General features: G+C 36.2%; 1 protein-coding gene across 2 annotated transcripts in view; it reads right to left on the bottom strand.

Annotated features, from left to right (window-relative positions):
* The window catches only part of XPR1 (xenotropic and polytropic retrovirus receptor 1), a 252287-nt gene that overhangs the window by 50137 nt on the left and 176563 nt on the right, over positions 1-25587 (bottom strand). For both annotated transcript variants that reach the window (XM_006887736.1, XM_006887735.1), the window contains exons 4-9: positions 21726-21949; positions 17721-17870; positions 17386-17469; positions 13363-13444; positions 6027-6217; positions 5645-5824 (exon numbers count right to left, since the gene is read on the bottom strand). In XM_006887736.1, coding sequence (XP_006887798.1) covers positions 5645-5824; positions 6027-6217; positions 13363-13444; positions 17386-17469; positions 17721-17870; positions 21726-21949 — 911 coding nt within the window. The remainder of the gene's footprint in view (positions 1-5644; positions 5825-6026; positions 6218-13362; positions 13445-17385; positions 17470-17720; positions 17871-21725; positions 21950-25587) is intronic.

Below are 25587 nucleotides of genomic sequence, written 5' to 3'. Positions count from 1 at the left end.
TTATTATCCTATTATTGCAAAGATGCAAACAAAGAAACAAATCAATTTTCTAAGTCCTTCTAAACTTCACTGAAATACAGGTATACAGAGATTTTACACTCACTGAAAAAGGAAAGAAACAAAAGGCACTTACATTTTAAAAGTATTGCATTATAATGAAAAGAATTAATGCAGGTAACAGTTTTAAAATTGCACAAAATAAAAAAAATTGCACAAAATCTAATAATGAAATGTTAGCTAATTGCAAATAGGAAAGATAACGCTATCTCACACTAAGCAGCAATGATTTCTCAGTATAAATTTTAAAACAGAAGCAGCCCAGATTTTTTTCTTTTGTTCTAAACACACCAAACCTAAAATATAATCCAATACCCCTTTCCCACCCTTAAATTCTTTGTTTCTGTTATTGCCTTTGAGTCAGAAATAATTTATAGCTGACCCACTATTGGGTTTGGGGCTGTAAAGCGCTTCGGAGAAGAGTGTCTATCTTTCTCTCAGAGTTGCTGGTGGATTTGAACCCCTAGAGATGTTTGCCCTATGGGTTAGCAAAACAACTCCCTACAGACTATGCCATCAAATTGCTCCGCTGAAAACAATTGACATCCCTTTAAAATGCATGTTGCTCTCTTCAGATAATATGAATCTTTGTATTTTTACGAAAATGCACATTGCTAGGTGATGACAATGTATTAAAGGTGGTAATATTTTCATGACTGATTCAGATATGTATGTACATTTCAAACCTAAAGTTAGGCCTAGTGATGGTGCACTTAAGAATGGCTTTTTTGTTTTAACGAAACTGAGGGGAGTTCCGGTTGCATAGTTTGTAGAGAGCTGCACTGCTAACTCAAAGGGCCAAACTCGCTGGAGGCTTGAATTCAGTAGTGGTTCTGCTGAAGAAATATGGGCAATCTTCTCTCATATGACCTACAGTGCTGGACGGTCAGCTATGAATTGGCACTGGCTGGAAGGCAATACATTTTGAGTTATGAAAATGTAGGGGGAAATGGAAAACCTAATCTTTTAAATAAAAATTTGGGTGAAATTTTCATGATACAGAAATAAGTATCAATTTCGGGGAAGAGGAGAGAATAGTGGGTTTACTCAAAATGGCTTTCTGAGGCGACTGCATTTGATTTCTACTTCATGGCTGGATGTGAGCATGCAAAATGGGGTGTAGGAACATGCAAATAGATAGGGTATGCTCACTACCAATGAAGAGATGGCCAGTTTTACCATCCTTCTAGGCTTAAATTGAGTAGATTTAGAGGCAGAAGGTAGGAATCTCATTACCAGCAAACAAGCAGCACAGAATGCAACTTGGGTCCTTGGGAAGGTCAGAAATTTCTCTGTACATCTCAGACTGGGACCTTGACTAGAGTAGCATCTAGGTCAACAGTGGAGAACCAGAAATTTGATGTGAGATAGAGCTTACCTGGGACTGCTGCTTCATGGAGCTAGAGCCAGGGGGCTTCCCCAAGTTTCCTGGTGAACTAAAAAAAGCTTTGTAATACTACCTAAAACCGAGAGGCCAAAGGTCAAGGGGCCTACAAGCATACTTGAGAAGCTGTTCTGACTGAAGAACTGCCTTCTGTTTCCAACTTGAATTGCAATCTGTTAACTCCCCTAATAAATCTCATACCATGAGGATGGTGTTCTGTGAGTTCTGTATGGCCATTTTGTCCAGATTAGTGGAAGCAGCAGTACAGCAGTGAGAATCCTGGGAGGAACAGCTGGTGTTAGCACTGAAAGAAGCAGGTTTGTGATTGGGGTGGGGCTATCTGTCCTCTTAGGAATTAATTGTTTTAGTGCTTTGGATGGAGACAATTCCCCTTTAATGACAGTAATAGAGATGAGAAAAATTAAGGAGATCTGGGCTACTTTCCTTTCTTGATTGCTATCCACTTAATTGTGCTTATGTGAAACCTACACATGGACCATGAAGTTGCTGTATGTACAGAACAAGGGAATATTACATGATTTAAAATCAAGAAAGGTGTGAGTGAAGGTTGTATCCTTTCTCTAAACTATTTAATTGGAATGCTGAGCAAATAATTTGAGAAGCTGGACTATATGAAGCAGAAAGTGGCATCAAGATTGGAGAAAGACTCATCAGTAATCTGCACTATGCATATGACACAATCTTGCTTGCAGAAAGAGAACCTGAAATAGCTGAGTTGCTGCAGAAGGTCAAAGACAACTACTACCAATATTGACCAGATTTCAGTATCAAAAAACCAAAAATCTTCTCTACTGGATCAGTACGTAATGCCATGATAGATGGAGAAAAGATTTAAGTTGTCAGTAACTTCAATTTATCTGGATCCACCATCAACATCCATGGTAACAGAGGCTAAGAAACCAAAAGAAGCACTGAATTGGGGAAATCTGCAGCTAAGGATCTCTTCAAAGAATAAGATGTAATTTTAAAGATGGTGTATCTGATTCATGTCATAGTTTTTCAGTTGCTTCTTATGCACTTTAAAATTAGCCAGTGAATAAGGATGATAAAAATTGATCCCTTTTAATTGTGGTACTGGAGAAGAGTACTGAATATTCCATGGAATACCAAAGGAACTCAGTCATACTTGGGAAGAGAGGAAGATCCTCAATAAGATGGGTTGACTCAGTGACTGGGGCAATAGAGGTAGGTGTGTCAGAGACAATAAAGTTGGCATAGGAAAGAGCAGGGTCGAAAGCTGCTGCACAGAGGACTGTTCTGAGTTGCAAGCGATTTGACAGCACATAACAACAATGACAACTAAAGGATCAAACAAGTCTATTTGACTTGATGGCTCTCAACAACAAAAACAGTAAGATTTTGGTTCAAATGCACTGCTTTATATTTATTAGGCTGTCACTATTTTCTTATGTGTCAAGTTAAGCTTTTGTAGATACTGTAATCCCTTGATATAAAAATAGTGAATATACTTGGGGCTTACTGAAAAGTTTAATCTATCCAGAAGGACCTCAGAAGAAGGGCTTGGCAATCAACTTCGGAAAAGTCAGTCACTGAAACTTTATGAAGCAGGGTCATTCATGAGTCAGAACCAACTTGATGTTAACCGGTTTCATTTTTAATTTGGTATAGACTGGTAATTCTAATCTTTACATGGTTTGACACAGTCACTACTGCAATGAGCTCTTGTGTGTCAGGAAATGTGAGGTTGGTGCAGGATAGAACATAGAAATATCTTTTGCTGATCAGGTCATTACGAGTTGTACTCTACTTGATGGCACTTAACAACAACAATAATAATAAGAATTAATTTTATGAAAGCATTCTCAATTTATTTTCAAATTAAAGCTGGTTTAATAGTAAGTAAAAATCTTCTCTCAAAGCTCTCTCTATTTATCACACACACACAAAGTTAATTTTGTAGGAAACAGAATTTTCATACTTTGTAGAATTTGGGATCATAAGAACAGACAAAATAGAAAAAAGGAATTTCTGATTATACACAGAACAAAATACAGTTTCTCAAAATAAACTTGTTGATCTGACAAAATATTCTTACTACTTTTGTTGTGCCATTGAGCTGATTACAGAATTGAAACATTAGCTGTTTGCACATTGTTATATTTTGTCTTCGCAAACTGCCCTTTGAAATCTTCAATATGGATTGCATCTCAACATCAAGAAAACAAAGATCCTCACTACTGGGCCAACAGCAGTGTCATGAAAGATGGCAGTTTGAGGTCGTTAATGATTTCCTCTTGCTTGGATCCACAATCAACATTCGTGGCATCAGTAGTTAGGAAATCAAAAGATGAGTTCCATTAGGAAAATCTGCTGCCAAGGATCTTGCCAAAGTGCTAAAGACCAACAGTGTCAATTTAGAGACAAAGGTGTGCTTGATCCAGGCCATCGTCATCTAATTGCTTGGTATGCTCAGAGAGCTAGACTGAAGATGACAGAATCGGTGCCTTTTACTGAATATATGCATGGACTGCCAAGACAATAAATAGGTCTATCCTTGTTGCTGTTGTTAGGTGGGACCAAGTTGAGAATGACTCATAGTTGTACCTTTTAAACAATCGATCTGAACCCTGTCCTATTCCATATCATCCTCACAATCTGACACACTCAAGCCCATTGCCACAGCCATGTCAACCCACCTGGTTGAAGGTCTTCCTGTCCTTCGCTGACCCTCCAGTTTCCCAAGCATGATGTCCTTCATCAAGGAATAATTTCTCTTAGCAACATGTCCAAAGTATGTAGGACAAAGCTTCATCAGCCTTGCCTCCAAGGAGCACTATGGCTGCACTTTCTTCAAGACATATCTGTTCTTTTGGCAGTCCTGAGATCTTCAGCACTCTTCTCCAATACCACAGTTCGAAGTTATCAATTCTTCTTCTGTCATCTTTAGTCATTGTCCAGCTTTCAGATGCATACCAAGTAACTGAAAAGACCATGGCCTGAATCAGGCACACCTTAGACCTCAAACTGACATCATTACTTCTCAATAACTTGGAGAGGTGTCTTACTACAGACTTTCCCAGTGCAATGTCTTCTTATTGCCTGCCTTTTAGAGAACCAATATTTCATATGTCAAAAGTATTTGGTTGATTACTATAATAATCTGTTTCTTCTTGGAAACCAGGATTTGGAAGCTCTATCTCACATACTCTGGGCATGTGGCCAGGAGGGCCCGGTCCTTGGGGAAGGGCATCATACTAAGAAGGGTGAAGGGACAGCACAGGAGAGGAAGAGCCAGGATGAGATGGATTGATACCATAACTGGTGTGATAGGGGTAGGTGGTCAGAACCAGTGAGACTGGCTCATGAAAGGGCAGACGTCAGAGCTAGGATTGCTATGAGTCTGTAACAGAAGCACTAAATAACAAAGACAACCACTCACATACATTTAATAAGACAGTAACAAAGTTTTCACCACTTTTACTTGGGGGAGATTGTATAACAAGGAAAGAATTCTTTTTCCCTCCCAAAAAAGCAAACTGGGCTGGGGAGGAGTGGGCAGGGAGGAAACTGTACAACAATGAATGGATGGAAATCCAAGTTCTCTGTTAAAAAAATAAAACAAAACAAAACAAAAAAATAGAAAAGCTTTAATCATTTTTTAAAAAAACATTAGTATTTCAGGGAGCTGTCACGGCCTAGTGGCAAGAAGCTGCACTTCAATCCCAGAGGTACGTGGTACAACTTCACCAGATGCTCTGCTGGAGAAGGGAGGGCAATCTCCTCCTGTACCAGTCAGATTTGATTTGATGGTACACACACAAAAATAAAATTGTACTTCAGAAAGATTTTTCACCACTTTTAAAAGAAAACTGACAAGTTCTACATAGGTGGTTAAATAATCTGTACAAAGTAGTTGCAAATTATTAGTTTAAAAAAAAAAAGGAAACATCTGGCCACTTTAGGTGAAAGAAATGTTCTTCAAGGGATATAGGGCCAACAAAATGTACAATTTGTTGCAAACAGTAAAAAAAAATGTACAATTTGTGGCTACCTAACACATTATATTCTTAGCCTCTGGACCTGGGGGTGCCTTTCAAATAAAGGACAGAGTGAATGATGCCTTTTGATGCTGAACTACTGAACAGTTTTTGTTTCATCCTAGAGGAAACTATTAACCAATACATTATTCCAAATTTTGCATATACAAGTTTCTGGACTTACCAGCAGTTTAAGCAGCCAAAACCGGGATTTGTAATAGAAAGTTTTGGTGGGGTTGATAAGAAAGAAAACCATAAATCCATAAAGGACAAGTGGGTAGACATATGTGGGGATGACACTAATCGGAGCAAAGAAGCATGCCAGAAGGCTCAGGCACCACAGTATTCCAAGGAATCCAGCAATCTGATAAAGGGTAAAGAAAAAAATTGTCATTTTTACTTTCAGTATAACTGAGAAATACCTTTAATAAAACAAAACTAAGAAAATAATGTAGTTATTAAGTCAATAATCCTCTTCAAGTAGAAGATGAATTACAATATCTGTAACTCCAGGTTATAGATAATGTAAATTATATTCACAGAATTTCTTATCTTGCTTTGATTACCTCAAAGAGATGCTGATGGGACAAATTGCTTCTTGGATTAAGTTCAAAGATAAGCACGTGATTTACTCCAGCCTGTCGCCAACCATAGGTGTTGATGCCCAGTAGAAAAAGGAATTCAATCAGAAGAAAACCACCCCGATAGATTCTTATCAAGGGCCACACACTTCTGTCTCTTTCAAGTTTAAATACAGCTGAAAGAACATTAATTTATTGGTTAGTTATACAAGGAATTATAATCTCTCCAATAATTATCTTGTCTCTTTATTCCCACAAATTTAACTCTGATGTAGGAATTTTTCCATAAATGGAATCTTAACCTAGATTATTTTAACACCCTGAAAGCCTTGGCTCAAGGTTCTTTCCCTTCTTATTTCTCTGCCATATTTCCCTAGAATAATTTCCCTAAAACTAGACTACCTGCATGTCATTCTTTTACTAGTTTTTTAGATCCCAGAGACATGGTAAAATGGCTTAGACTGTTAATATAACTTGTTCTGCCACAGTTGGAGATTTCTGATACAATATTTTGACTTAGATTTTTCCATCATAAAGCAAGAAATGTAGTGACAGCTACCTCAAATTTGTGAAATTAAAAGAACTCGTACACATGAAAGCAATAAGAAATAATTTAAATATGAAAATATTTCATATTAATAATCATTACTATTATTTATTATAGTAAAATGCTATGTGCTAAACATTGAAAAAAATTACTTTTATATACTTTAATTCCCTTAAGCCTTACAATGGCTCTGGGATTACTAAGGAAACTGAAGTGCAGTGAGAAAACCTCTTTTAAGGTTCCTGAGCCAGGACAGGGAAGAGAGAGGACTTGAAACAGACAGTTTTGTTTCCATGTCTACATTCTTTTTTATTTTTATTTTTATTTTTATTTATTATTTTGTGTGTGTGTACCGTCAAATCAGATCTGACTGGCACAGGAGGAGATTAACCCTGCTTCTCCAGCAGAGCGTCTGGTGGATTTGAACCTTGTACCTCTGGGATTGCAGTGCAGCTTCTTGCCACTAGGCCACCAGAGCTCCTTCATGTCTACATTCTTAACCATTCTATTTTATTACTCATATGCCCATGCAAACATTCAGCATCATTTTTTGTCTCATAACTCTCTAATGATTATAAACATAGTATTCAAGCTTTTTCCAATCTAATGGCCAGCTCACTTTCCTCAAACTTCTCACAATAACTCTAAATATTCATTCTTAGCTCCAGATGAAAATGATTATTTTTTTAACGAGTTTACTTTTTAAAATATGCTCATGCTGCTAACAGTAACTAAAATAGCCTTCCTTTTCCTCTAGTACTTCAAATTCTAATTATTATTTAAGTGTCAGATCTTCCTGAGCCGTTCAAAAATTCATTGAATAGTGAGTGCAATCAATTATGTAGGAAACATGTCAACTTGGCATAACAATTTCTCCATTTCCCTAATAACGGTGGTATTTATCATTTTAAAAATAATAATTTATACATATCATAATATATTTGAAGAGAATTCAACAATAACTTATAAATGTACTTACATTCACATTTATTATCTATGTAACAATTTAAAAATAGGACAGAAAAAGTCTTTGTTTTGGAGTTTTAAAAAACCACTCGAAACCACCTAGACTTTGAACTCTAGGTATAAAATGGCAATTAATTACATTTTTGTAAGTTTTAGTTGTTTTACTGATCAATGGGAATTAGGTCTATCCTTATAGTTGAAATTATTTCTGTATTCTCCATTTGGTTTGTTTCCGGTTTGGGGGACAATTAAAACAGTACTCTTATAAGCATTCTCATATATGCCTGAATGGTTTCCAATGTTGTGTCTTTTAATTGTGGTGAAAAGATTTCTTTGCCTTCAGTTAGGAGCTGAACTACAGGTCATCCTCCTGTGGGTTTTTGGGAGGCTGTAAACTGCATAGGAGGAGAATGCTCATCTTTCTCCTTCAGAGATGCCAGTAGACAGGGACATCCAGAGAGGTGCCACCTTTGGCTTAGCCATGCAAACTTCCTATGGACTACATTATCAGAGTTGCTGGTAAAATAGACAAAAAACATATCTGAATTCAATAATTTCTACATGTTCCATTCAGTGACATTGATTACATTCTTTAAGTTGTGCAACCATTCTCACTTTTTCCAAATCCTTCACCATCATTAATCAAAACTGAATGATTTCCGAGTAAACTTTGCCACTTCCTTCCTTAATAATCATTAATAACCTAAAGTCTCTACATATTTATTTCATATATCTGAGATCATACACTATATGTCATTTGGTAACTGATTTCTTTCACACAGCATAGTTACTTTCAAGGTTCAACCATGTTGTGGCATGTATTAGGACTTTATTTCACGTCAGCACTGAGTAGTATTTTAGCATTTACTTTGTTTATTCAGTCATTAGTTGATGAATATTTAGGATGTTTCCAACTTTCTGCTATCATAAAAAGTCATAACAGAAAGCTGTTTATGATAGAAACCGGTGCCCTAGTGTCATTCCACCTTCCTGGCTATCATGAAAAGTCATGATAGTAGAAAGGTGGAGTGAACAGCTCTGCCCAGGTTTCTGTTTGTATTCCTACTACTACTTATGTGGATATACTCTGAATTGGGATTTCTGGGCAATGTGGTAGTCCTATGTTCAACTTTTTGAGGAACCACCAAACTTTTCCAGAGACATTTTACAGTTCTATCGGTATAAGATGAAAGTTGCAGTTTCTCCACAATAATGCCAACACTTACTGTTCTAGTTTAAAAATCACTGCTAGTCAAATAAGTAAGATTTTGCTACTGCGTAAACAAAATGGTGATAGATCTTTCTTACATGTATATAGTTTGGTACCTATGTCTAAGTAGGTGATGAGGAGATACATTTTTTAGGAAGAAAAATTCTTAATCAAAAGGTCTACATTTAAAATTTTTATATATTCTGCCGACTTATCCTTAAAACACATTAAAAAGAAATACTCTTACCCCAAGTGTAAAAATCCCTGTTATTTAACACATCGTCAGAGCCACTATACATGGTTAAACTGTTCACTCTCTCAAATCAGTAAGTAAAATATTTTATAATATTATTGTATGGGATTATTTAAAGTAAAGGCTATTAGAAATTGGTAAGAAAAATAAGTTACAAACTATGACGCAAGAAAGAAAAACTTTAAGCCTGAAAAAGCACAAGCAACTTTTTATCTTCATGAAATGGAATAGCTAGAAGATGTGATTTATGGGAAACTTATTAATCAGCAAGCTGTGCCCCCTTGAGGATATAAAGCTATTATGAACATTATTTTTCAGTTATAGGTGCATTACACTAGGGATTGTACCCCTAGATGCCATGAACATTATTTTTTTTATATTAATGTTTGAAGAAAAGAATCATGCTTGTACATGTATGACTGCTGCTGTCTTTCTCTCTGATACTCAACACTGTTATCTTTCTAGCACCTGCTGGGAGAGAAGCAATAGACAGCTGGCTTTTTCTCTCACACTCTCTCTCTCTCTTACACACACACACACACATACACACTTACTCTCATATAAAAAGCTAGCTTTCTCTCTTGCCACAGACACATACTCTCTAACTCACTCTTTGTCTCTCTGGCATCAAACAAAGACAGGTTCTGAGGTGAGAGTACATAATGTACAATAATACTAAAATGCATATACCACACATATTCAAAGACAAATTAGACTGGCTCAGAAAAACAGAGTCTACATTTCATAAAGAAAAACCTCAACTTTTCCTGAATTAAAACAAAAAGGAAAAAGAAACCACTTCTTCAAATAGGCTCTGTCTCATTAGCCAACTCTTTGTTCTTCTGTCTCTTGGAATGCATTTAATTCCATTTATGTCCAGAGTAAGTATTTATTTCTGGGTCTTCTCTGATGCTCTTATTTAAAAGTAATCATTTATTCATTTGAAATAACTTAGAACATTTAGTACATCCTATTTTGCCATGTACTGTTATTATTTACAGTATCTCTGTTGGCCTCGTGTGTAGGAAGGTGCACTACCAATCCAAGGCAGGCAATCTGAATTCATCAGATTCTCCTCAGGAGAAAGATGGGCACTTTCCTCCTGTGCAATTTACAGCCTCTGAAAACCCACTGGACCATCAGCTATAAGCAGGTAGGTTTTACCTTGATGGTTGTGATTTCAGTTGTGGTTCTTATGTGCTGTCAGGTCGACTAGTGACCCTATGAACAATGGCTTTGAACCTTTCCCTGTCCTGAGCCAACCACATCATCTCTGACACATTGACTCCATTGCCACAGTTTCTGTGTCAATCCATCTCATTCAGGATCTTCAACTTTACATAGATCCTTTATCCTTCCAAGCATGATGTCCTTTCTCCAAGGACTGGTCCCTCGTAGTGACATGCTCAAAGCAAGTGTTACGGAGCTTCAAAATTCTTGCCAAGAAGCAAACTGGTTTTACCCTCTCCAGGATGGATTTATTTGTTCTCTTGGCAGTTCATGGTATACTCAATAACCTTTCCCTGTACCACAACTCAAAGACATAGATTGTTCTGTCATCTTTATTCACTCCAGCTCTCAGATGCATAGCAAGCAGCCTGGATCAGGTACATCTTAGTCTCTAGACTGACATTTTTGCTCTTTAGCACTCTGAAGAGATCCTTGACAACAGATTTTCCAATGCAACTAGCTTTATGTGTATACACTTCAGTGCAATTTTGATTTCCTAAGTGCTAGTGCCAAAAGTGTTGCTCGTGGATGCAAGCAAGATGAAATAATTAACGACCTCAATCCTTTCTCCATCTATCATGATACTGTCTATTGGTATGGTGGTGAGGATCTTTCATTTTCTTGATGTTGAGATGCAATCCATAATTGAAGGTTGCAGTCTTTGACCTTCTGCAGCAAACATTTCAAGTCCTCTGAAGTTTCTGTAAGCGAAGTTGTTTCATCTGCATAATGTAGGTTGCTGATGAGTTTTTCTCCAATCCTAGTGCCACACTCTTCCTCATCAAGCCACCCTCCCAAATTATCTGTTCCACATACAGATTGAAAAGGTATGGAGAAAGGATATAACCCTGAAACCTCCTTTCTTGATTTTGAACCACACAGTGAGTGTGGCATAATAATAAATGTCATAACAAAAGGACCTTATTTATATACTAAGACTGATTCACTGGTGAGTAGCAGAATTGTGAGACATAAAATGTACTTGTTGAATGAACTGAATTTTAAAACATCCCTGTATGTAAATTTAAGGTCTGTTGCACACTATGAGTTGTAGTCACGTTGACAGCACCTACAACAACAAACCCGAAACCCACTGCCATCCTATCAATTCAAACAGATAATGACCCTAAAGACAGAGTGCGACTGTCCCACAGGGCTTCTAAGGCTGTAAATCTTTACAGAAGCAAACCACTGCCATCTTTCTCCTGTGGGTTAGTACCCTAGCCACTGTGCCACCAGGACTCACTAAATTGAAGGTGTAAGTTAATTTAAAAGATTAGTAAAATTTCAGAAACATTAAGCGATGTTTTTAAAACTAAAACAACTAACAAACACTGTAGTTGAGACTTGCGCTTCCATGACCCTGAACCGGGAAGAAACAGATGCTGCCCAGCTGTTACTGCTGACAACTCTGATTAAAATGGGAGGAAAATGTGAAATAAAACTCAAAATCTTGCAAAATACCAGACTAGCAGATCTGCAGATAGGTGGAATCCCCAAGATAAAAATCCTTAGTCACCCTTCAAGATTGGAACTGAAATCACTCAACTTTCAGTCAAACAACAGACAGGCTTATTAAGGGGATCAGCCACAAAAGGGAGAAACATACTCCTTATAATAATCAGTCATACAAGATCAAAAGGGCACTATTTATGCTGGGATAAGGCTTAGAAAGAAAGGCTAGTAAAGGAGGAGGTATGGAAATGGGAAATAGAGGAAGCAGAGATTGTAACCAATGTCATGAAATGTATCAATTGTTTAATGGAAAGTCAATTTCCTCCTTAGACTTGAACTTAAATGACAATGAAAAGCTAATTTAAAAAAATACACTTAATGTCTCTAAGGGGATAATAGTAGATGAAGGAAGGTAAGTAAGGAAAACGGCAGTATACTGAGCAAGAAATTTATTACTTATATGAGTGTGGCACTGATGAAGTTGAGAAGTGGTCAGATTTAAAATGTATTTATTTAAAAGACCAACTAACAAGATTTGCTGATGAATGGAGATGGAGTGTGAGGGAAGAGAGAGGCTGAAAGTTTTTAGCTTTAGAAATTCAAAGAAAATTCAAACAACTTAAACTCATTGTTGTCCAATTGGCACTTGACTCTCCATTGGGTTTCTGAAACGATAACTTGTATGGGAAGAGACTGCCCTTCTTTTACAGATGCTATACAGAAGAGAGAACATATTTAGATTAGAGGTAACAGGTAAGGATTTTTTTAGCCAATTCCTACTGACATTCAAATACTCTTTTTGAAATATCACTCTGGGTAGAGGAGACATTATTATTTGGGAGACATTATTAATGGCAATTAATAACAACAATAAAAGCATACAGACATCTGGTAGGGCAGGCACAGTGTCCAAGGAAAAAAGCAGAAGGACAGTAAATACAGCAAAGTGTGAAGGAAGAATTTCAAGGAGGAGCGACCAACAAAGTCAAATGCTGCTATGGGGCATGTCAAAGTCTAATGGGAAGTTTAATAAGATGATGGCTCCTTTACTGTTATATAATTTTTTGATGCTGGCAATGTACTTGCTTCTAGCAATTTTTCCTCTTCTAATTTTTATCATCTATGAAACAGAAAATTATATAACCAAGTTTCTTAAAACTATACGCAAAATAACTGTAAATCAGTTCTGAATGAGAAAGGCTCTCTAAAAAATGAAGTACCTAAGTTAAAGCCAAAAAACCAACCAAACAAAACTTATTTACATCTATTTACTCTCACATGAAATCAAGGGAGTTAAAATTTCTGATGATTGAGCTCTTTGAAAGTCTGAAGAAATTGTATATAAAAAGTGGAAAATGATGGCAAAAAGCTATCTATTAGCTCTATTTTAAGAAACAAATATATCCAAGGGGAGGAGAATTAACACTGCCACTTTTAAATTGACGACCATGCTTAGAAACACATTTTGCCGTCATTTGTGGCAACATGTTAAACAAAACCCAAATTCCAGCTTACTAATAAGAACAAAAAATAATCAGCTCTGACAAATATATCAGACTATAGATTTGGTAGTTGCCCAGTTGATTCCTTACAGGGGGACAGAATATGATATAGACATATTAAAGTAAAAGAAGTTAAACTAAAATTTAAACTAACTTACCGGCAAGCACAAGGGTAACATTCAATACGATGAATATTCCACAAAATAGGCCAACTCTAAAAGTAGTCCATGCTGGTGCAGGCTATGGAAGAAAAAAATGGCATTTAAATATAGGCAAAAATATTGATTGGATTTAAAACATACTATAATTATAATAAATAACAGTATGAGCCTCACTCAAATGTCTATTATGAAAATAACTGCTATATACTCTGAATTTTTAGAAATCTGAACTGTTGTCAGGTGCTGCTGAATTAAGTATGACTCATAGCAATCCTATGAACTGAATACTGTCCTGTCCTGTGCCATCCTCACAATCTGACATACTAAAGCCCATTGCCACATTCACTGGGTCAGTCTACCAGAATGAAGGTCTCTTCTCTTTTGCTGTCTCTCCACCTTCCCAAGCATGATGTCCCCCTCTAAGGAATAACCTCTCCTAGCAACATGTCCAAAGTAAGTCATTATCATCAGACTAGCTAGTTATTAAAAATGTATTACAGAAGGTACAGGAGTAATGAGTCACTAAGGAGACTGAGTGACATAGTGAATTAAATGTTGAGCTTATAAAGTAAAGGTTAGTGGTTCAAATCCATGAGCCTTTCTATGGGAGAAACAGGAGAAGTGTTGTCTGAATGGAGCAAGAAATCAAGGATGTATCTTCTCCATTCCTATTCAATCTGTATGCTGAGTAAGTAATTTTATAAAGAAGAATGTGGCACAAGGACTAGAGGAAGACTCACCAGCAACCTACAGATTATACAACCTTACTCAACTAAAAATGAAGAGGACTTCAAACACTTGCTATAGAGGATCAAAGATTTCAGTATGGATTACATCTGAACATTAAGAAAACAAAGATCCTTACCCCTGGGTCAATAGGAAACATCATGAATAGATGACAAAAGGATTGAAAATTGTCAATGACTTCCTCTTTCTTAAATTCAAAATCAACATGCTTGGTACCAGCAGTGAGGAGATGAGGAGACATATTGCTTTGGGTAAGTCGGCTATCAGTGACCTCTCCAAAGTACTGAAGAGCAATAATGTAAATTTGAAGACTAAGGGATCCCTGATTCAGATTATAGTCTTTTCAATTACCTATTATGCTTCTAAAATGTCTATCTGTGTTTCATTGATTATGCAAAGGCGATTGTCTGTGTGGATCATAACAAACTGTGGATGACTCTGAGAAGAATGGGAATCCCAGAACACTTCATCGTGCTAATGCGAAACCTATACTTGGACCAAGAAGCAGTTGTCAGAACAGAGCAGGGTAACACCACATGGTTCAAAATTGGGAAAGGTGTACACCAGGGATGTGTCTTATTGCCATACCTTTTCAACCTCTATGCAGAGCAGATTATCTGGGGGGCTGAGCTCTATGAGGAGAAGTGTGGCGTTAGGATTGGTGAACGATCTATCAACAATCTGCGTTATGCAGATGACACAACTTTGCTCGCTGAAACTGAGGAGGACCTCATGCACTTACTGCAGAGGGTCAAGGACTGCAGCCTTCAGTATTCAGTATGGACTGAGGCTCAATGTCAAGAAGACAAAAATTCTCATCACTGGACCAATCGGTAGCATCAGGATGGATGGCAAAGAGATTGAGAGTGTTTACAGCTTCAGTTTGCTCGGCTCCACGGTCAACACTCTTGGCACCAATAGCCAGGAAATCAAAAAACGCATTGTGATGGGAAAGTCTGCAGTTAGCGACCTCTCTAAAGTACTCAAGAGCAACGTTGTCTCTCTGGAGACTAAGATGCGCCTGATACAGGCCATGGTTTTACTTTTCAAAGAGAAGAGCTAATTGAGGGGAGGGAAGGGTGGGCAGGGAAAAAGTGCAACAATGAATAAATGGAAATCCTCAGTCTCTGTAAACTTTCATTAAAATTAGTAATAATTTTAAAAAAGTAAGAAAAAAAGTCTGCTGAGATTTTGGGTTGGTCTGCATTGTATCTGTAGATCAATTTAGGAAGAAAAGACATCACAAAAATAGTAACTTTTCTAATCCATGAACATGGTATAGCTCTCACTTAAATACAACTTTAATTTCTCTTAACAAATGTTTTGTACTTTTCAACACAAAGTTTGTTTGTCAGACTTATTATTGAGTATTTAATATTTTGATAGTATGGAAATTGATACTGGTTTTGGGTTTGTTTGGTGGTTTTTTTTTACTTTGTTATTATTTCTGTGAGACTACAGAAATTCCACTTTTTCAGTTGTTGAGTATGCATGCATTCTTCTCCTATTGACATGGTTATATTCTGAAGACCAGGTGGTAGTGCAAAACTGATGTTATGAAAGATTAAGAAGTTACATCTGGTCTTTGGTGCTTGCAAAATCCAATTTATTAGTTCTAGATACAAAGGTGCACCTAATCCAGGTCATGGTCTTCTTAATTACTTGTTATGCTTCAGCGAGTTGGACAATGACTCAGGATGACAGAAGAAGAATAGATGCCTTCGAGTTGTGGTGCTGGAGAAGAGGCTTGAATATACCTTGGACTGCCAAGAAAACTAACTGGTCAGTCTTTGAGAGGGTGAAACCAAGTCTCTCCATGGAGGCTAGTATTCTGAAGCTCCGCCTCACTTACTCTGGGCATGTAGCCAGGAGAGATTGGTCCTTGGAGAAGGACATCATGATCTGAAGGGTGGATGGACAGCGTAGGAAAGGAAGACCCCGGATGAGATGGATTGATACAGTAACTGGGGCAATGGGGGTTGATGTGTTAGAATTAATGAGACTGGCTAAGGACAGGGAAGTGTTCAGAGCTACTGTATATAGGGTTACTTGCTATACATTGTATGCAACTCAATGGCACATAACAATAACATACTACGACAGGTTTGGAAGCAGGAGTGGCATCCACTTCCCAAGCAACATAAGCGCTATGAACTTTGATAAATGTCAATAATTGTAGAAGGGCTTCGGGCCTTTTGTTCATAGAGTAGCTATGAGTTGTGCTCTACTTGAAGACAAACAACAGTTTGAAATGAATTGTGCTCTACTTGAAGGCAATCAACAACAGTTCTAATTGCTAGAATCCCACTGCCTTTTTCTAAAAATAGTACCATGGTACTGGCAAAAAAATACCAAACTAGTTTTATTTTTTCCCTTCAATCCAGATGCCTTTCTTTTCCTTATCTTACCACATTTGCTGTAATTTTCAGATAATGCTAAATGAAAGTGGTGTGTGTGAATCAAAAGTGAAAAGAAAAACTGAAATAAAAGTAGTGAATCTTAGAGGGAAAGCATTTAAGTGTGTCTTTAAATATGATACAAGTTTTGGATTTTTCTTAGATGCATTATATTAGATTAAGGAAGTCCTTTCTGTTATTTTTTTATTACATTGTGGTCAGAGACCATAGCTTGTATGATTTAAATTTCTTTCAAATGTATTGCAACCTGTTTTATGGCAAAGAACGGATCACTTAAATTTTGGTGGTACTTTTTTTTATGTAAATACTGTATTTTGAATGGAGCTTATTTAGTAGCTCAGTATATTAAAAATCCCCTCTCAACTAAGTAAGGGACCTCTGGTGGCCTAAAGGTAACAATCTGTGCTGCAATCCTAAAGGCATGTGGTTCAATCCAACAGTTGCTCTGCCAGAGAAGGATGGGCAATCTCCTCCCGGGAGATTAAATGCCTCTGAAAACTGCTGGCAGGTCAGCTATGGGTCAGTCCTGACTCAACAGTACACTATCACCTCCATGTCAACTAAGTTAGTTGACTATCTCACCATAACTACTTGGTGAAACCCAGATGTTAGCATGTCAATAAGAAAAGGAAGACAGAGAATACAGAGTTAAGAATAAAAAGATGATATGCCATTAAGTATGAACTGAAATCTAGCACCTAAGTTTTAAAGAAGAAACAATTTTAACACCTTAGAAAATGTGACTGAATAAAGTTCTTTAAGTAATAAAGCCAATATATTTTCTCAATGAAACAGATTTTATTATTAAGTAGGCAAAACCACCAAACCAACCAAATATCTGAAAGCAAATACTGACCTGCGCAGCTCCCAAAGGAGGAACACGTAATCTTTTCATAGCCTTCTGTCTGTCACCATCTTCAAGTTCATTGGTCACTACAGCCTAGGAACACAAGTTATTAAGTTTTTACATAGGTTATGCAAAACTTGTGTAATGTATAAATAATTCTGTACCAGTTACTTATGTTATTCTAGAATTTCTTGGTGAATATTTAGTGATAAAGCAAGAGTAATGCTATATGTATTCAAAGCTAATAACAATTACAAAAAAAAACCAGGATGAAGAAATTGCCTCAATAAAATTAAGCACGGATATTGTTGAAAATATGTGGTATATAAGTGGCACGACTATACCTCAGTTTCAGAGATGAGCTGGTTGATTTTCTTGCATGTATAAAATGGGGCTACTTCTACATGAGCTACTCGCCAATCTGCTCCACGAGATGTTTCCAGGATCTTGTCATGCTTTTTAAGAATTTTTCGAAACCCTGTAAAATTCAGATTCTACGGAGAGAAACGAGAAACACTACTGTATGTCCTATTAAAACATAGGAAATTAGAAACACTATACATTGATAGGAAAACAAACAGATTCATCTTGGAGAGGATTAAACCAAGCTACTCCTTGGAGGCAAGGATTCTGGGGCTTCGTCTGACATACTTTGGACATGTTGTCAGGAGGGACGGGTCCTTGGAGAGGGACATCATGCTTGGGAGGGTGGAGGGACAGCGCAGGAGGGGAAGACCCTCTATGAGATGGATTGATTCGGTGACTGGGGTAATCGGGATGGGTGTGTCAGAGGCGGTGCGGGTGGTGCAGGATAGAGCAGGGTTTAGGGCTGTTGTGCATAGGGTCACTACGAGTCGGAAACGACTCGACGGCACATAACAACAACAACATACATTGATAGAGCTGATCAGACTTAAGATTGAGTACTCTGGGAAACAGCAATGGTTTCATTATAAAAGTAGTCACAAAAAAGTGGGCATGCCTCTTCTTTCTTAGTAAAACAAAGAAATTCTGATACAGAATCATATTTCAAAGTCTTAAACTCAAACATTTTTATAGTGCTAAAAAATGCTAATTTATATTACTCTACTGCTCAAGTCAGAAGAGTATCTTCAGAAAATAGGTTATGCATTGAAAATATATATGACCTTATATAAAGATTTTAGAAAAAACTGATACAGTAGACATTTCCTCTCTTCCTACTGGCATATAAAACAAGTTTCTAGTTCTATCAACTCCATTTAGTTTCCAGCTATTGTTATTGAGGGATGGGAGAGAGAAAAGACAATAGAGCAGAAGTGATCTTACAGGGATCTATTGATAATAAGAGGAACTTCAATCTTTACTCATTAGTTCACAGCATAAAAATGCTGCATTTTCCTCTATTTTCAAATTTCATTATTCTTTGTCCAATATGCAAAGGCGTAGGAAACTGAGATCTGCAAGATTCTAGTAAACAGAGTTGTTGATCATACATCCATTTATACTGAGAGCAGGAGATTTAAAAAAGAATGGTTTGCTGTCGTTTGTTTATTAAATTTTTCCTCATACATCTTAAATTCTTCTTAAGTGGTATACATCATGACCTTGGAGACTTTTTAGTGATTTTTACTCTTTCCTCATTTTAAAAATAAAAGTATGTTTATAGAATAGATAGTTCCCAAAGAATAGAAGGTATAGAAGAATTTTTTATGATTAACAATTATTTTCCTTTTCTTAGGAGACTTTTAAAAAAATACAAATGAAATTTAACAAGGGTATATCCCTATAACATAAGAGCATAATCAATGAGGTACAATTATTAGCATTTCATAGAAAAAAGGAATTATCTCTTTGCTATCAACTTCTTTAGAAAGTTAAGTTATAAGGCCACTGATAAATTTCAAAGCAAAGGAAATGCTCTTATATTTAAAGTCATAGAAATTTACTTCTATTCTTCTAAAATTATTTTCTCAGAGTTTTTCTTGGGATGATAAAATATTAAAATCAACAGAGAAGAAAGCAGAATTATGAAAAGGACAAAAAAAGAATACAAATAATATAGTACATACATTAACACTTAAACTAATGCAGATAACAAATCTTATTTGAAAATGTTAATTTTGCCTCTGGTAGTACTTCTATTTTATAAGCTGTAGTTGTTATACTGGTATCATATTATGATAGTCTTAACTGATTGTTATCTTAACTAAGATGTTACTGATTTTAATTAACAACAATGAAATGGAAAAGCAGTAATGTACTTGCTCAGTGACGTGTACTAGTAGTAGAGAGTTGGATTAAGTGCAGGGGCTGCTAACCAAGTTTGACAGTTTGAATTTATAAGCTGCTCCTGAGGAGAAGGGTGAGACAGTCTGCTTTTGTAAAGGCAAACAGTCTTGGAAACCCTATGGACAGCAGTCCCACTCTGTCCTCTAAGGCTGCTGTGAGTTGGACTCAACTCAAAAGCAGTGAGTATTGGGTTTACTTACTCATTGAAAGATGCTTTGTTTTTAAACAGCACAATGTTTTCTATTTATTTATAGATTTAATTATGTAAAAATCCCAAAAAGAGAAATACATGTAAATTGCAGTCAAATCAGCTCCTGCCTCATGATGAGCCAGACGTCACAGAGCACAACTGCTTTGTACAGTTTTCACGTATGGAACTGTCAGAGAAACTTACTGTTAAGCTTTTTCATCTGTAGTTTTTCATTTGGGTACATCCAAATTCACATCCTTCAAGTTAGTAAGTGATAGCAATCTATACTTGAACTATTCAGGTTCTTTCACAAATGAATAAAAATCCTGTATTTAGTGTACAGAGTTCATTTCGGAATAGGTTTTAAAAAATATTGACTGATATTTCCCAATAGTCTAGATTTTCTTTGTCTACATTTTGCTGTGATGTATGTACTATCACTCAAGAACTTTTTTTTTTTAAGTTACGAATTTGCATCCTGTGGATAATAAAATTAGAATTCTTTAAGTAGCAAGTTGAGATATGATTTTTTTGCATTTTTAGTATTAGCTACTAGAGTTAACTGTTAAATTGTTTTTGTGGACATTTTACTATTTTTTATGAGAAACAGACTTTTTTTCCCCCCCCGAAACAGTTTTACAAAAGTAACAATGACTGGGTTGTTGTTGTTCAATGCCGTTAAGTCACAGGCGACTCATAGCGACCCTATGAAGGAGAGTCCTCAATGTTTGGGTGCCTTTCATCCTCTCTCCAGGTTCATAGGGTTTCCAGAGGCAAGCTATTATGGAAGTGGATGCCACTCCTTCCAAGCTATGACTGGGGAGTCATATATATTTCTACTCATTACTACCAAAAGTGTACCTAAAACACAAAGCCAAACATTAGTTAACATTTACTCTTCAACATAGCAAATAGGAAGCCAACTGTTAGTCACTATATACTCTTCAATACAGAACAAAACCAAGTTTTTTTAAAAACTGATTTTTAAAAAAGTTTTGTTAACCCTGTAATGGCCTGTGGGACATCAACATGCCCACATTATTTTCCTCTTCAAAAATTAACTAAAGTGAGAGGATTTACTAGCAGTTGCTTTCTAACTGACTGTTCATACAGCTCTATAAGTGAAACAGAAATGTGCATGTGTTGGCAAAATACTGTTTAAATCTTTTTTTGTGTGTGATTATTGTATGAGATTATGCATTTTGAAGGTATGATTTTTACAAAACTTTTTTGTTTCTTTTTGCTTTTTCACTGTGTTCTTATGAGTTATTTGAAGCTGTCTTTTCTCACAAAGAATCCAGATTCATATCAACACTGAATTGTCAGGAATCCTAAAATGTATATATGTACACGTATGAATGTACATACATATGTACCTATCAATGATCTACAAGGTGGTGCAGCATTCAGAAACACTTCTGCATCTCACTAATCCTAAACCCCCCCACAAAATTCTGAGGGATGTGTGTCACATAATTTTATCCCCAAAGTCCAGAATAACAAATGTGTTCCACACAATCCAATCCAAAAGGCTAGAGATGGATATGTTTCATACAGTATATAAAAATCTCAGTTCCTAACAAAATTTCAGAAATATTTCTCAATTCACCAAGTCTTCCACTCCTGAAAACACATGGTATCAACAACAAGAATAAATTCAGATTAGAAAATAAATAGGTTATGAAAGGATTAACACGGTACTGCTATTTCTGATATGTGCTAACCAAGAAAGGTATCTCAATTCTGAAAAAGATGATAAAGAAAAACAACATGCAAGGGATTTTCTTTCTTGGGTTGGGTCATTTCTATAGTTAAAAGTAACTGGATTTATTAGAATTTGTTAGTAATGTAAAAACTTTGTATTCTCCAGTTCAAGCATTTTAAGTACCTGATAGTTCTGCAGCAGGATAAGACTGAGGTAGAACTCACTGAAGGCCAGTTTAAGGTCTTTAATATTCCTGTGTTGGACCCGTTCTTCATGGGACAAGTGGAAGACTGGCTTTCTTCTTTGTCGCAGTGTGGTAACACCAGTGGTTTCTTTCTGCGCATCCAGTGATGACTGTAGCTCATTCTGAAGTGTAGCAAATCTGCGCTGAGCCTCTGCAAGCTTCTCTGTAAGAAATAAAACAGAATTGCTAAACCAGCATGATAATAAAGGCAAGTTAAGTTTTTACCGACTTTTGAATGTTTATCCATCTACTTTGTTTTGGGGGAAAAAGGTTTCATGTATTATATTTAAGACTGAATAGAAACAATTATTTAGTAAAACACTCTCCTCTAAATAAAATCCTCAGTGCATACTATGTATATAATGTTCTCTCTAGTAATCCAAGTTCTTATATAGAAAAAGAGAAAATGAAAGCTATATGAGAATCCCTGGGTAGAAGTGAGCTGTACAGAGCATACATAATTGTAAACAAATCATATCCAATACTACAATAGCTATGGTGGAAGATTTTTATATTTATTTTTAAAAGGCCATGGAATTTTAAAAAAAATTAGTTCTGGTTACACAGTGGTAAGCACATGTTGACGAATTGAATGGTTAGTAGTTACAACTCCTTAGATTCTGTTGGAGGAAGATATGGTAATCTGGATTTTTTGTTTGCTTGCTTTTTGGGTTTTTTTTTGGGGGGGGTCTATTTCCTTAGAGATTTGCAGTGCGGACATTTCTACTTTGTACAGGGTTGCCAGAAGTTGAAATGGACTTGATAACAATGGGTTTGCTTTGGGCTGTTTTAAAACGACAAGAAACACTACTTTTATCATCAACTGTATTATTCTGCAATGTGATCTCCGGGTCTTTTTTTTTTTTTGTGTCCTCAGTTTCCTGTTGGCCAAATTTTCAAGAAGCTCTACACATAAAGTACTACACAAAACCTGTAAAATATATGCATATATAAAAATGCATCTTAATCTATAACGGCACCCAACAAATATTCCTATAAAAAGACATATTTGTAAGTGATTTTATAAATAATGAAAAGAATATATTTTGGCAATACATTCCAATTTCTGTTCATGTTATTAAATAAAATAGTTCTGGACATGAATACCAAGTATTATAATAATATAGTAATTCTGCTTATATAACAAAATACTTGAAACAATGTTAATAATCATTCAAGAATTGTTAAAGAATCTATTATTTTCTTCAAAGAGCAAAAGTAGTAAGATGTTATGTTTTTACCAGATTTATATCTTTTTATAAATTTTTTGGTTTTTTTTGTACCATCAAGCCAACTCCAACTCATAGCGACTCTACTGCACAATAGCTCTGAACTCTGTCCTATCCTGAGCCAATCTCACTGTCTCCCGACACACTTGCCCTTATAGCCTCAGTTACTGTGTCAATCTATCTCATCCAGGGTCTTCCTCTCCACCATTCCAAGCATGATGCTCTTCTTCAAGGACTGGTCCCTCCTGGCCACATGCCCAAAATATGTGAGACAGAGCTTCATCAAGCTCCTTGCTTCCAGAGAGCAAGATGGTTTCAACCTCTTCAGAAGAGACCTTTTCTGGCAGCCCCTGGTATTTTCAATACTCTTCTCCATCATCACAACTCAAATGTATCAATTCTCCCTCTGTTATCCTTATTCATTGTCTAGCTCTCTGATACATAGCAAGAACTTGTGAAAATCTTGGTCTGAATCAGACATACTTAGTCTTTAGACTGACATCTCTGAATTTCAGCACTCTGGGGAGGTCTTTCACAATAGACTTTCCTAATCCAATTAGTTTTTTTGACTTCCTGGCTGCTGGTTCCAAAAGTGTTTACTGAGGATTTGAGCAAAGATTATTTCAGAACTGCAAGTGCTCATAATAACAGCAAAGTTATTGTACTGCTGTGCAGCTACAAAACTACTCTTGATAAAACAGTATTAATGTCTTAGAATATTTTGGGGTTTTTAACACCTTGCAATGCTATTATTGTGCTGGTTCAATTTATGAACATCAGTCTTAGTTGTAACATAAAGTAAGTTTATAAAAATGTTGATCCACCACAGCCAATTCATGAGTCAAAACTTGTTAAGGAGTGCTCATGGTAGAATGATTAAATAGCTAACCAAAATGTTGGCTATTCAAATCCATCCAGTGTTTTCCTTGGAAGAGAGATCTGCTATTACAAAGACCGTTGTAAGTGCTATTATAGAGTGTTAAGTGCTATAATCAAGATTGTTGTAAATGTCTCTGACTCATAGCAAAATGATGGACAACAGAGCAAAACACTGTCTGATCCTGTGGCATCCTCAAAACTGCTGCTGTGTCAAAACTGCTGTTATTGTTGCAGTGACCTGATCGATCCATCTTACTGTGGATCTTTTCTGCTTGCAAAGGTGGAGGGTCTGTGACAGAGAAGAAAATCCTCAACGAGATGGAATGACACAGAGTGGCTGCACCTAGGGGCCCAAAGCATGTCACAGATGATGAAGATGGCACAGGATAGGACAGGGTTCAAATTTGTATTCATAGAGTCCCTATGAGTTGTATTAGACCTGACGGCACCCAACAACCCCATCACCAAGCATTATGTCTTTCTCCAGAAATTGACCTTCCTGAGAACATTATAAAAGGATACAACACAAAGTCCTCAAGGTGACATCCTTGCTCTTCAGCACTTTAAAAGATTCTTTTTTGGAGAGGTTTGTCCAAATGCAATGTCATTTGATTTCCTGAGTGCTACTTCCATGGATGTCAACTACAGATCTAAGTAAAATGAAGTCTCTGAGAACTTCAATCTTGCTAGAAAGATTACAGGCAAGAAAATCTTAAAGGGGAAGTTCTCTGTTACCTGAGGTACTTATGTTAAATTATATGAAATGTTTATACTACTTTTACCTGGAATTTTTATTTCTTGGAATTGCTGCATCCCAAATACTGAAAACTAGTATATAATGTATAAATTAAACATGCTATTTTTCCTCCTCCCCTAATCATCAACTTTTAGAACACTAGTATCTGAACACTATTTGCTGTCTTTTTCATCCCCAAACATATCATATACTTTAATGTCACCAAGCATCCACACAGGCTTTTGCCCTTGAAACACTGTCCTCCAACTCACCCTATCCTATCACTAAACATTTAGTTAATATGGATATAGTTTCAAAGACCCAACTTAAATGTTACCTCCTTTCAGAAAGTTTACCCTCAAATCTTTACCTTTCTTCAAAGTAAACAATGCTCCTTTTCTTCTTTGTATTTTTGTGATTTGAGTTAACATTTACAAAGTACCTTTTTAATTCAATGCTTTTTCATGTCAGTTCCTAGAGTTGTTTGTAAAATTCAATAATACTAAATAAGTATCATATTGCACATACACTTATCAAAAAGTCCAACTTGACTAGGAATTAGGAAATTGAAAAAATCTGTAGTGTTAAAAGTCATGATCATTATTATTTTTTTGGATAGGTAATGGTAAGGGACAGACATAGGGACTGATATGCTAGTAATGCTTTTAGGGGTAAGGTTATACAACTCTGTTCTATTTGTAAAAATTCACTGATTTCTACATTTGAGTTTTTAATTTATGTAAGTTATACTTCAAAAAAATATTTTACCTCCATTAAAAAGTAATCCACCTATTATTTCAGCTTTCATTTTATAATTTTGTAATTTTTAACCCTGGGTTTAGAAGGGCTCGTGGTACTAGGGATACTGTCGCTGATGTTAGATGATCTTAGCTGAAAGCAGGGAATACCAGAAGAATGTCTATCTGTGTTTCATTGATTATGCAAAGGCATTTGACT

The sequence above is a fragment of the Elephantulus edwardii genome, unplaced genomic scaffold (genome assembly GCF_000299155.1).
Source record: "Elephantulus edwardii isolate Elephantulus edwardi_28Jun2011 unplaced genomic scaffold, EleEdw1.0 scaffold00061, whole genome shotgun sequence".
NCBI lineage: Eukaryota > Metazoa > Chordata > Mammalia > Macroscelidea > Macroscelididae > Elephantulus > Elephantulus edwardii.
The sequence above is the reverse complement of the archived record's forward strand: the minus strand, read 5'-3'. Positions and strand labels throughout refer to the sequence as shown.